This window comes from Pogona vitticeps, chromosome 2, assembly GCF_051106095.1.
Source record: "Pogona vitticeps strain Pit_001003342236 chromosome 2, PviZW2.1, whole genome shotgun sequence".
Classification (NCBI taxonomy): Eukaryota; Metazoa; Chordata; class Lepidosauria; order Squamata; family Agamidae; genus Pogona; species Pogona vitticeps.
In genome coordinates this window covers 108,027,234-108,041,138 of record NC_135784.1, presented here as the reverse complement: position 1 = coordinate 108,041,138, position 13,905 = coordinate 108,027,234, and the positions used below count along the sequence as shown (strand labels likewise).

The window sequence follows — 13,905 nt, the reverse complement described above, 5'->3', positions numbered from 1 at the left end:
CAGAGAGTGCTTGAAGCGCTATGGGGCGGTATATAAGCAGCATGCTTTGCTTTTTTTTATATCATATTTATGGGTTCCGATTCTACTTCCAGATCCAATTTAAAATGCTCCTCTTGATTTTCAAAGTCACTGGTGGCTTGGGGCCAAGGTAGCTGAAGGATTGCTTCTTTCCACGAATAATCTTTGAATCCTCTTCTTTGGATACTCTGCTGAGATCAGGTGTGGTGGATGACAATTATTGGTGACATCCCAGTTCTAGAATGCCCTTCAAGGACTTGTTACTTTTTGGTGCTAGGTAAAGATCTTATTTTCAAAAATTCTAAACACTTCATCTTAATCCTCTCTTACTGATTTCTTTGTGTTTTAGGCTGTTTGTTTCCAGTAATTTTTTTATATCACTACTAGTGACTTTTCTACTTTATAATCTTTCATGTTAAAAACTGCCCAGAGAATATTTCAATGTTAGGTTGGGATTTATTTCATCCTAAGTACAACTGCATAAAAGCAGCAGCCAATAGCTGCTAATTAACAAGTATATGCTCAAATTCATGATTACGTGCCAAATTTCAAATTGAGTAACTTGACATTTGACCAGCAAAGCAAACAGCATGTTTTTTACTTAGCAACAATTCAATGCTGCAGTTTACACAGTTACACTTAAGTTGGCATAAATCCCTACAGCATGCTAGATATTATAGGGTGGTTTACAAATGCTGTAAATAAATGAAAAAGGATAAATAGCCAAAGTCTCTCTTCCTGCTGCAAACCATTTCTACTACAGAAGTACCCCAGGACGTTTTCACCTTGGTAGCTGCCATGCATAGTTCCTTTAAAAGGACAGGCATAGGAGGAGTTGGTAAATGTACATGAATTTGTAGATAGTATTTTCACTATATCTTATGGGCAGCCAACACCTCTATTTCCCCTAAAAGCTGAAGAAAAACCCAGCAAATATATATACCATAAAAGTAGTAAAGCTAAATTAAGCATGTAATCCCACCTCATTTCCAGCTAATTATGTCTCGCTAAACACAATAGGGAATATTTTCAACTAGGCATTTACAAGATTGCATTGCAGAGCTGCAAGTCTATGCATGCCCACACAAGTACATACTCTAGTTCATACAGTGACACTTGATCTGAATAAATACACATAGGATTGCACTGTGTTAGAATCAAGAGGAATAGAAAAAGTTAACATTACCTCTTCTTTGATTTCTTCTTTCTCCTGACCTGCAGGCTTTGACTCTGGTTTTGCTGGTTCACTGGGAGCCAAATAATCCTTGGTGTACAGACTCTCAAAGAGTTTATCAACAAAACCTGAAGTTTCTGGCAAAGACATAAAGGAAAAAAGAAATTCATAGTAGATATTATTCTTTCATCCAAGGTAATTTGATCTGTTTGCCTGGAAAGAGCTTTGGGTTATTTTTTTCAGAAGCAGAAGTTCCCCTATACGATACTACGAAATCTTTTGAAATTGTGGGGTGTTGGCCAACAGAGCTGATGTTCTCTTGGTCAGCAAACAAATCAAGTTAGCTGGTGTAGGGAGATGTCAGTGACTAGTAAATAATCTTACTTGGCAGCTATGATCAAGTAGGATGCCAGGCTATGATATCTATTTCTATTTTCTAAATGGTGACATAACACAGATGATTGCTAATTGAAAGAAAATAAATATACTGTACAACATTTTACATTGTAAAATATGTATGCCTCAAATTGCTCTTTGGATCGCATCCATATGTTCTCCAAAATGCATAAAGTATTTACTGGATAATTATTGTGTGTGTAGAAAATGATGACGTAAATGTACTTTTCAACCACTATACAGTAACTTCAATGCATTAGTACTGCACAGGATTGTGGCATTACTTTAAACTCATATGTGCCATCATGACATTTGGGATTTTTCTCAACTGCAAATCACAATATTCTCCAAAATGTTCAACGGCAGCCTGTTTTCTGTCCGGCAAGATTATTACTTTTAATTCATAGCTAACGTATATGCAGTAATAGTATAAAGATTAACCAGTTTAGACCACAAAGAGCAAGTTGTAATGCTGGCCAATATCTTACAGAGCTTCTAGAATATAATATTTCCATCAATATTGTAATGCTGGATTGTGTTATTTGCACAAGTACTGCCACTGGACAAATAGTGAACTCCAAGAAGAAAATCCACCCCCGACCTGTATAATGGCAAGGCTTTCGAAAGCAGCATATCCCAACATTTTTATGCTACTGGGGCTTCTGCTCAGCAGAAGCTCAATAGAAAGACTTTTGTTGAAAGCTCTTTGTTTATATAAATGATTATGGAAACTCTGATGCTAAATTGAAGATTATTTTTTATACTAATTGAGTTTAGAAGTCAAAATTATGATTAAAAAAACACCCTGATCTATTATACTGTGATCTGTGCAGCTAATTTTCTCTAAGAGTAAAATATAGTTGATCTGCAAAAGGGACTAAGCATTTATACATCTGAGTGTTACAACTCAGCTGTATAATTTACCTCTGAAACCTAAAAGAGCAGACCATCCTTGATGAGGATTGTAGGAGCTGTTAATCCCACCCATGTGAAATATACCACATTGGGATTATAACAAAGGATTTCATCTCCATGTTAATAAAACAGTACCATTAACTATTACAAATACACACAATACCTTTTTGTAGAAATACATCTAGCTGATCAGCACAGAATGCTTTCAGTTCCTTCTCTGGTTTGTCTTTTTTCACCAATGCCACAACATAGTTAGCCAAGGCTGATGGATCAGCATCACATCTGAGGGAAAATGACTTTTATGAGTATGCACAGTTTATAAATCTAATATAAACTGAATATCTACAATAACATCAGTTCCAGGAAGGGCATGGTACTAAACATGAATGCTCCCTATTCCTAAACATTTCCTAAATATTTTATATTTTGCAGTATTATACCAGACTGATTTCACTGGCATAGATTTTCAATGCTTAATGTTATGGGATTAAAAGAAATCCTTTAATTTAAATGACACTGAGTACTCTGTCATTCAAAAACAAGTAAAATTTTGCCCACAATCAGATACTACTTTCTAAACAACAGACCAAAGCATCAACCAAACCAAACTTTATTTTCATATATTTTTTTATAAACCAAACTTTATTTTTCATATACCTCCTTGCATCAAGAGTCCTAGAAACCATAATCTAAAGTCACCATGGCCACAATCCTAACTGGCCAAGAGAATTGAGTGCACAATACTTGGACTGAAATGGTGTTGATTCCAAACCACTCAATCTGGGAATTCCTTAGGAATACTCTTGTCCTAGCCTGCATGCTAGCAATAGCATATAGTGGCTGTGAGGTGGGAGAGACTTGGATGTGGCATAACTCAGCTTCTCCATCATTCCGTCCATTTATGTATACAGAAGTATATTGGTTTATGAAATTAATCCGTCATCTGGGACGTTAAGTAATACAGACATCATGTACAGTGGGTCTTGACTTGAGAACTTAATCCGTATTGGAAGGCGGTTCTCAAGTCAAAAAGTTCTCAAGTCAAATCTGCATTTACCATAGGAATGCATTGAAAACCATTTGATCCATATCTGCTCTTTTCCGTCCATAGAAACTAATGGGAAGCTGCTATTCCACCTTCGACCACTAGAGGGGGATATTTCGTTTCTTTTTTTTCTTAGGTCAAGAAAGGTTCAGGGAAGGCAGGGAAAATACAGTCCAGACAGTACAGTACCAGGCAGTCCGAAGACTGTCTCCCAATCCACTCTCTAAACGCTGGGAGGAGTGAGGAAGCAGACAGGCACCCTTTTCACTGGCCAACAGTTAACTGAAAGTTCAAATTTTGAACTTTCCCTGCCTCCCACGTGGTTTTTTTCAGTTCTTAACTCAAATCTAAGTACTTCAGTCAAGTCAATATTTTCCTATGAGAGCGGTTCTTAAGTCAAAATGTTCTTAACTCGAGCCGTTCTTAAGTCAAGACCCCACTGTAAACCAGAACGTGGGCTGCTGTAGCAATGGGGGCGGCACTAGAAACCTCCAGGTACGATGCCTCCTTTTTGTACAGTGAAAAATGTAAACCGAGGCATTATTTCTTAGGGATTTCAGCTCATAAACTGAAAATTACGTAAACCGAGGCACACGTAAACCGAGGTACTACTGTATGTCTTGGTTCCTAAGGCATCCTTAAAACTGCCTCAATACAATGACAGGAAAAGCCACAACTAGGAGAATTCTCTTGTCACAATCTAGATATCTGACCTAGCACACCTATGTCCCCAATCGGCTCACTGCTCTCCCTCCATCCTTCATTACAGTGGTGCCTCGCTTAGTGATTGCCTTGTTTAATGATGTATTCGCTTAGCGATGAGGTTTTTGGAGCAATTTTGCGCTCCGTTTAGCGAAGTTTCCAATGGGGAAATTTCGCAGTGATGTTCGGGACCTTGCTTTGCTTAGCGATGACAGTTTAGGTCCCCCTGTTTCACTTAGCGATGTCCATTTTCGCTAATTTTCCCTCCCATTGGAATGCACTGAACTGTAGGTTTGACAGCTGTCAAACCTACAGTTCAATGCATTCCAATGGGGGGGGGGGAATTCACCAAAAATTAACCAAGAGTCAGAACAAAGCCAAATTAAGTTTGCAAAGGTTTTACAAGGTGCACTAACGATTCCAAGCATTTAAAACAGTTTTTGAACATTTCAAGACACACTTAAATTAGCGAAAACGGACCTTTCAAAACCATTGAAATGCACTGAATAGGCTTCAATGCATTCCAATGGGGGAAACATTGTTTCGCTTAGCGATGTTTCCTATGGCAATTTTCGCTTAAGGACAGTAATCCGCTCCCATTGGAATGGATTATCCGCTTTTCAATGCATTCCTATGGGAAATGGTGTTTCGCTTAGCGATGTTTTCCCATAGCAATGTTTTTTTTGGGAACCAATTAACATCGTTAAGCGAGGCACCACTGTATTTCCATTTACATGTGTTCTTATGTCTGAGGACACCCAAAACAGTGTACATGATCAAAGAGCTGTGAAAATACCATCTGCTTTGCTTCCATCCGAAGTATTTGTATGACACGTTGCAACCAATTTGCTTCAAGCTGATATGTAGCTTGTTCAATTCTATTAGTATCCAAAACTTCTAAAGTTTTTGTATGTAGATGCATTCATCTCAAGAGTGAAGAACCTGAACATGGAGGAAATAAAGGGCTCTGACCTCGAATGAGGAGTGTCATCAACTATTGCTCAACCATCCATGCACAAGCAGAGCTCCCATCAGTTTCTTTCTTTACTTACTCCCTCCCTCCCTCCCTGCACCTCCCCCCCAAAATCAGGAACTGTGCAATCTACTTTTTGCCCAACTTCCACCCTTCAATGAATTCATCCTGCATTAGTTGTGCATACAGTGGTGCCTCGCATTACGACGTTAATTAGTTCCAGTGAAATCGCTGTAGAACGAAAATGTCATAAAGCGATTTTTAAAAGCCCATAGAAATGCAATAAAACCCGGTTAATGCGTTCCTATGGGCTGGAAACTCACCGTCCAGCGAAGATCCTCCATAGCGCAGCCATTTTCACTGCCTGTGCAGCGAGGAATCCGTCCCAGAAAACACCCGGCGGCCATTTTGAAACCGTCGATCAGCTGTTAAAAAATCATCGTGTTGCGAGAATCGGTTCTCGAAGCAGGGAACCGACCATCGCAAAGTGAAATTCCCCCACAGGGAACATCGTTTTGCAATCGCTTCCGCGATCGCAAAAACATCGACGTCAAGTGGTTTTGTCGTTAAACGGAGTGCCCGTCTTGCGGGGCACCACTGTAGTTGGCAATCTGTCAGTTACACCTAAATTCTCTGAAATAAAAGTTGCTGTGCTTAATTTTTAACTTCAGAAGCATCAAAGCAAAATTTGACACTTCAGAGTGCCACAACTGGATTCAAATACTACTTCAAGCTTCTTTCCTTTGCCTCAGATTGGTTTGGAAATGGACAGATACACCTGCTTTGTTTTGTTTTTCCGAATACATTCTGAATCAAAGAAACGTATTGAATTAAAATAATGAAGTATATTAAAATATACTACAAATATAACAATTTAAATAGCCAAAATATATCACCATGAAGCTCTGAAAACTGCTGATTTTTCCGGTTGTTTTAGTCTGCAGTGTCTCTCATGTTCTTTGATTCTGATGTGAATGCTGCGTTTTGTGGTTCTAATATATATATTCAGCAATAGCTGAACATGTCCTAAAACAAGCTGGACATGAAATTCTATTTCAAAATACTGAAGTACTGGACAACACCAGCAATCATTAGACTGCACAGGGAAGCCATTGAAATACATAAACATAAACAGAACTTCAACAAAAGGAAGAAGGCCTAAAACTAAACAAGGCCTGGCTTCCAATACTGAATAATACAGCCTGCAAAAGGTCAACGAACTCTATCCAGCCACAAGGACCAGGGATCATTGCACAAAAAAGACCAGCTAACGACACCCATCAATCACAGTGACAGATAATCTCTCCGCCTTAACACGCTGATCACCCTATCTCCTGAAAAAGGACAACACCCTATCTCCTGAAAAAGGACAAAAGCTGTTCCCACAGCTATAAATACTCAACTATCCAAGAAACAGCAACACAACATGGACAGAGTTCCTACTCCAGTCCTCTGAAGATGCCAGCCAAAGAGCCTGAAAAACCTACAACAACCATCAGATCCCAGTCGTGAAAGCCTTCGAGAATACAAGAAAAATTAATTACATTTTTCTGTATAAACAATGCTTTTAAAAAAAACCCTCCATCCTAACATTCCTTGTTATTTTTACATGTTGTCAAGTTGCTTCCAGCTTACGGTTACCCTATGAATTATGGTGACCTAACATTAACTGGCCTCTTCAGGTCTTGCAAACTCAATGCCCTGACTTACTTTACTGAGTCAGTCAATTTTCAGGTTAGGTCTTTTACTACTGCCTTTTACTTTTCCCAGTATTACTGAATTTTCCAGGGAGACTTGTCATTTCATGATGCATCCAAAGTATGGTACTTAATGGACTTTAATTTCTACCAAGAAGTCAGGTTTGATTTCATATGGAACTCACTTATTTAACCTTCTAACAGTCCATGGGATCCATAAAGCTCTCTTCAAAAAAATTACAATTTGAATTCATCTTTTCCTCTCATTAGCTTCTTTCACTAACCAATTTTCTAATTTGTGCATAGGAATCAAGAATATCACAGTATTGGAGATCTTGGACTTCAGCAACAAATCAGCGATTGATCTTTTCTAGTTCCTTCACATATGTCCCTCTAAGTCTCAGGCTTTTTCTTTTGTATTTAACCACTTTGACTGATGATTTTAAAAAGTATAGAAAATATATAACAATTTGAATTCTTCATCAATATTCAAGTTATGAAATTCTTGTGGTAACATTTTTTCTTCTTTTAATGTTTACCTGTAATCCTGCTTTTCCACTTTCACCATTAGCATTCATTTCAAGTCACTGCTGCTTCCTTCTAGCAATACCATGTCATCTGTGTATCATAAATTACTCATGTTCCCTGCATCATTTTCAGTCCCCCTTCATCAGACTCCAATACTGCTTTCTGTACATGTTCCACATATAGTCTAAACAGATGCCTTTGCCTATTGGAAACCCTTGGTACTGTCAGGATCATATTCTGTCCTGAAAGTAGTCTGTTGTCTAGAATATAACTTGAACATTATAGCAATCACATTTTGCACACCCATTTCTTTTACACTAACCCAGAGCTTTTCATGATCCACAGTCAAAGGCTTTATTGTAATCTATAAAGTAGAAACTGATTTTCTCTGGAACACACCAACAGCTAACATATTTTTGCAGTATCTCTAGTTCCTCTTACTTTTCTTAATTCTGCTTGAGGCATTTTGTACTCCATGTACAGCAGTACCTAAGTTTGTGAACGCCACGGTTTACGTAGTTTTCAGTTTATGAACCAAAATTCATAAGAAATAATGCCTCAGTTTACGCTATTTTCCTTTCCCCCCCGCGAGTACAAAAGGGTTTTCCAAGGGCGCACTGTCCTATAGTGCCGCCCCTTTCGTAGCCTAACTGGCGTTTCTGTTTACGAAATTTTTGTATTACGGAACATCGCGTAGAACGGATCAATTTTGTAAACTGAAGTACACCTGTACAGTAAAGTCTTTGTTGTCAAATCTTGAGATCTCTTTGCTTGCATGCAAAATTAATGCATTGGTCCTATCAATTTTTAGTGTCTCCTCTATTTGGGATTGGAATTGGAATGTATATGGAAAGTTTGCAATCTATGGGCTAGTGTTTTCTTTTTGACTCTTGCTGCTGTTTTTGCTAGGATTTCAACAGATTCAGTCTCTGTAGTTTTGAGCAGCTCAATTTGCCATATCATTTTTGTGGTGATTTATTTCTTCAAATTGCCTTGACAATAAGTTTTACTTTGCTTTCTACAAAAACTGCAACAAAATATGATGTTTTAAACAATATGACATCATTGCATCTAGAGTTCCCCAACCCCCAGTCCGTGGCCTGGTGCCGGTCTGTGGCCTGAGCCGGACTGCCGAGACAGACCTCCCGCCCCACCCCATGCATGCACTAACCCCTGCACAGCATGTTTGCACCTGCAGCACGCTCCAGCACACCCGTACGAGCGCTGCCATTTGCATATGCACACCCCCCAGACAAGTGCTGTCATTTGCGTGTGCGCATGCCTGCCCATGTGAGCACTGAACCGTCATTTGAGCATGCTCATGTGCATGCAGAAAGTCATGCGGCACTTGCACAGATGCACGCTTGCTCGTGCGAGAGAGCACACATGCTTGTTCTTGCATGCGCACAAGCGCGGGGATGCCCTGCCTTCCCCAGCCGGTCCGTGGACCGAAAAAGGTTGGGGACTACTGCTATTTGGTTCTTTGGTACAGTACATTATTCCTATATTCTTATTTTGTCTTGATTAGATAATAAAGTCTCCTGTTGATCTTTTGGTATCCCTGATATTGGTTTAACTTTCTTTTCTTGGATTTTACAGAAGGCATCTCTTGTTTCCTTACATAAAAACTTTTACCTTCGGTAACCATAGAACAAACTTAAATGATGGCTGCTAACACTGTCCAAGGAGTTTGGTTTCCTTTGTTTCATAGATCCTAACTGTTTGTGCTAAAGTTCAGCTCACTATTAGATTTGTTCTTTTGTGTTTATAATTTCTATTTTGTAATTAGCCAGCTGAAAATTTCCTATTCCATCCCAATCCACTTTGCTCAGAGGTACTGCTATGTTTAAACATTTATTTAGGGTTTCCTGCTTGTTCTGGATTGCTCAGTGGTTCAGGTCTCTCGCTGAGGAGCCAGAGGTTAGGAGTTCAGTTTCCCACTGTGCCTCCTTGACAAGGGATGGACTCAAATGATTCACTGGACCCCATCCAGTGCTGCAGTTCTAAGATAATGACATTCCATGCCCTGATTATACATGTTGTGCAGCAACAGACTTTCTTTTTGTCTTTGTGAACATTGACAATTAGAAATCATTTTGGGTTTAATCTAGTTGCTTCATTAGCAATAGCGCAATTCATACTTACCCTTTGCTCCTCCCTAGTAGCTGACTGAGTGCCTTCTGATTTGGGAGTTTTGTTTCCCAGCATTACCTGTTTTGTTCTGGAATGTCTCCTCATAGGTTTTTCAAGGTCTAAAACATTTAGAAGGGGTTACCATGGCCTTGTTCTGCACAGCACTAACAAGAGTTAGCTTGAGTGTCCATGCAGCTGTTTATGAAAGATCATCCATCAGCCTCGCCTTCTACTATTGCTGCTGTCCAGCAGTTGCCCTTCAAGAAATTTTCAACCCTAATCACCATTAGAACTACCAATATTCCTTGGCTCGTGTAACATTGCTTCTTGAAGAGGATGTGGCCGTAGTGCATGTAATCCTCATGCACCAGGATTAAATAAAAACAGCCTCCATTGAGTAAACCTCACACTGCACAGATACTCTGAGGTTTTGAAGAATAATGTCTGAATTGAGACATCAAGTTTATTGCCTTTTATGGGCCTTCTTACTCCAAGAAAACCTAGGTGTCATTCTGGTGAAATTAAATACTTGATGTTTAGACTGTTTGCAACTTCTTCCTTATACATTTAATGATCCAAATAAGGTTTCAGCACTTATCTTTTGGTATAAATATGACTGCAGCTGCAAACTAAACTGCTTTCCATTTCAGCTCAATGCGGCACAGGACAGATGAAAAGGGTTGCCATGAAACAATTGCACACAGTTACGAACACTATAAAGAACTTAAAAGCTTTTGGGATGCATGATTACCGTATATAACTGTGCAACAAATACAGAAATCATCAAGAAATCTGGAGTGATTATTCCCTTTATACTATTTACATATTACTTTATTGTTGGGTAATAAATTAGAATTGTGTAAGTGCAGTAGCAGACACAAATCATTACAGAAGACAACAAAAATAAAAAGTGTATAATTAGTGATGCAAATATTTTCAGCAGAATGTGAACTGTATACAGTACACCTGTAAATTAATTTGCCACAATACTATGTGACAAAACAGAATCATGGCAAGATCCCACAACTAAGACAGAAATGTTTATTTATATGACATTGTAAGTTCCAGACCAGCAGTCCCCAACGTTTTTCAGTCCACAGACGGGCTGGGGAAGGCGGGGCAGCCCCCTGCTCATGTGCATGCACAAATGGTGGTGCAGTGAGCATAGACTCATGCGCACGCACAAATGGTGGCACGGTGCTTGTTTGGGCATGCACACATTCATGCACATGCTCAAACGGCAGTGCTGGAGCGCACCGCAACCACCAACAGGCTGTGCGGGTGTGAGTGTGTGCAAAGGGGCGGGAGGTCTGTCTCGGGGGCCCAGTTCAGCTCAGGTCACGGACTGACATGACGCTGTGGATGGAGGGTTGGGGGCCTCTGTTCTAGACCACTTTATCTTCAGAGAAGCCTCCTTACTAAGATGTATTCAAGTGTGGGGGTAGGAGTGTATAGACAGAACCTAACGCACTGTTCCAAGTGTATCAAATCCATCTTTCTCACACTTCAAAGTTTAGCACAAAGCAGTTAATTGGAGTTAGTAGTAAGGCCAAAGAGAAAATTAAAAACTAACTGCAAAAATTTACTTTATGATGATTCATTCTCTGTTGATTAATCACAGCAAATCTAATGTAGTGATGCATGCTTAAAAACTCTAGAGTGACGGCTTTACAGATAGATCTCATCTTTAAGCACCAGCATCCAGTCATAGGTATACATACATAATATTTACTTTTCCCCTGTAATATCACTACCACCATAAAAATGAAAACAAAATACAGTGGTGCCCCGCATAGCGACGTTAATCCGTTCCGGATTAATCGTCGCTATCCGGAAACATCACAATGCGGGAGGGAAAACCCCATAGAAACGCATAAAACTTTGTTTAATGCATTCCTATGGGGCGAAAACTCACCGTTATGCGAACATCCTCCATAGCGCCGCCATTTTTGCCGCCTCGGTAAGCGAGGGCAGCACACGAAAATGGTTGTGGCAGCCATTTTGGAACCGCCGATCAGCTGTGTGAAAATGGGGCCTTTGGGAGGACCGCGGGGAGGGCTCCCCCACAGTCCTCCCAAAGCCCCCATTTTCACACAGCCGGCCAAAGCGCTTCGGAACGGCGGCGGGGGAGCCCTCCCCCGCCGCCGCTCCGAAGCGCCTGCCGCAAAAATGCCGGCCAGCGCTTCTGAGCAGCCGCAGGGGAGGGCTCCCCCAACGCCGTTCCGAAGCGCTAGCGGGGGAGCCCTCCCCCGCGGCCGCTCTGAAGCACCCGCTTTTGCGATTGCAAAAACGAATCCCTTTGCGGATTTGTCGTTAAATGGGGCACTCGTTATGCGAGGCACCACTGTACAGGCCATCTTTTGTATAACCATCTCAGAATACTTCACACTGAAAATCGCATGTATATTTACTTGCAGTATGAACGACAAAACTGGATTTTATTCATAGCTAAGGAAAGATGGCTGATGGTCGGATTCCAAAAGATCTCCTGTATGGAGAATTAGTGCAGGGAAATCGCCCCAGAGGGAGACCACAGCTGTGATACAAGGATATCTGCAAGAGGGATCTGAAGGCCTTAGGAATGGACCTCAACAGATGGGAAACTCTGACATTGAGCATTCAGCCTGGAGGCAGGCGGTGCAGCATGGCCTCTCCCAACTTGAAGAGACCCTTGTCCAGCAGGCCGAAGCGAAGAGGTAATCCCAAAACCAGCAAAATCAGGGAGCTAGACAGGGGGCAGACTGTATATGTCTTCAGTGTGGAAGGGATTGTCACTCTCGAGTTGGCCTCTTCAGCCACACTAAACGCTGTTCCAAGTCCTCCATTCAGAGCACGTTACCATAGTCTCTCGAGACTGAAGGATGCCTAAAATCTAAGGAAAGATGCTCAGGACGGTATTGAAAAAATACATTGCCTTGTACACTATAAGAACCATTGATTGCCAAACTCATCAAAATGAAACTATGTACCACAATCTCGTCTAGTCTCTGGGGGTTCAGGGGTGCACTACTACAATATGCCTGAGGAACTAATCCAAATTACATCAGGGGACCCGCATAAGATTAAAAACAACAACAACCCCCCCCCAAGAAAAACCCCTGGCATGAACTCTGCCAGAACGCTGACTTGCAGAACTGTAACACATCATATAGTAGACAGTTCCCATTTCTCCATTTATACAGTACTAAAATACTTCTCAACCTACAACTCAATGCACACCATTTTAGATTCCAAAAATGGTGAACAGAAAACAGCAAGAGGCAATATTTTATTTCTACTGTACTGTGGAACTCCCGCAGCGAAATAGTCCTGGCCTAATGCTGAACACGTGTAGTTTCAGGCAATAGGTCTGAAGACTTCGTTTCCCTCTCCAGTGACTTACTAGGAAATGTGTGCTGTTCAGCAATTCGTCGCGGGATAGTTTTGCAGAACTACAAGCAAGTGCAAAGCCAGGATGGGGAGAGAGAGAAGGCACGAAGAAGAAACAGAAGGCGGACACATACTAATTATTAGAATTGGGTGCTGAGATCCGAATGGGAGCTCCTTGGACGCGTGCCTCCCCAGCGCCCACCTGAACGCCCGCTCCTTCCTTCCTTCCTTCCTTCCTCTCAGCCCAGCTGCAACCTTGTTCTGTGGCACCAAGGATCAAGAAAGCCTCCCTAGGAGGCCACCCCGAGTTGCCCCACACGCCCCTCTACCCGCAACATGTAGCCCGTTCTCACGGAGTCTCCCTCCCCGCACCTGTACCTATGACTCCCCCCCCCAACCTTCACCCCACCCCCGTGTTTACTCCCAAAGCGGTCTCCTCACGCAGCCTTTCACAAGGACCGTTCTCCATCCCCCTCCCCCTCCCCCTCCCCCCAGGTCAACCGCCCAAACCCTAACCCCCCTCCCCCGGCATCCAAGACCCCTCTCAGTTTTCTCCCCACCCGCGGGAAGGGCCGCCCCCCTCAGCCCCACCGTGTGTGGAGAGGAAACTGAGACCACACGACCCAATCAACCCCCCCCACACACACACACACACACACGCCCGGCCCGGCCCGGCCACCCCCTTACTTACATTGGCTCCAGTAACTTGGCAAGCCAGGACTTGAGCGCGTCCACGTTCTCTATGATCATGATGAGGAGGAGGACGAGGACGACGTCGACGACGGGGGTGGAGGTCCTGCGGCCGCTACACTCGGGGCAACATGGCCCCGTCCGACTCCCTGAGCAGCTCCTCAGCAGCAGCAACTCCCGCCCCTCCCCCGCCGGACGAGGGCCTAGAACCAGACCAGGAACTAGCTAACCGAGAACGCAACCGAACCTGCTGGGTGCCGGAGAG

At 42.0% G+C, this 13,905-nt stretch overlaps 1 protein-coding gene across 3 annotated transcripts in view; it reads right to left on the bottom strand.

Moving 5' to 3' along the window:
- RBM27 (RNA binding motif protein 27) overlaps positions 1 to 13,905 on the bottom strand; it is a 51,427-nt gene extending 37,522 nt beyond the window's left edge. For 2 of the 3 annotated variants that reach the window (XM_072990215.2, XM_072990216.2), the window contains exons 1-3: positions 13,642 to 13,845; positions 2,667 to 2,785; positions 1,206 to 1,329 (exon numbers count right to left, since the gene is read on the bottom strand). In XM_072990215.2, coding sequence (XP_072846316.2) covers positions 1,206 to 1,329; positions 2,667 to 2,785; positions 13,642 to 13,700 — 302 coding nt within the window. In that variant the 5' untranslated portion in view covers positions 13,701 to 13,845. Of the gene's footprint in view, positions 1 to 1,204; positions 1,330 to 2,666; positions 2,786 to 13,641 lie in introns of all 3 variants that reach the window. The other variant, XM_020806497.3, reaches the window with a different exon arrangement.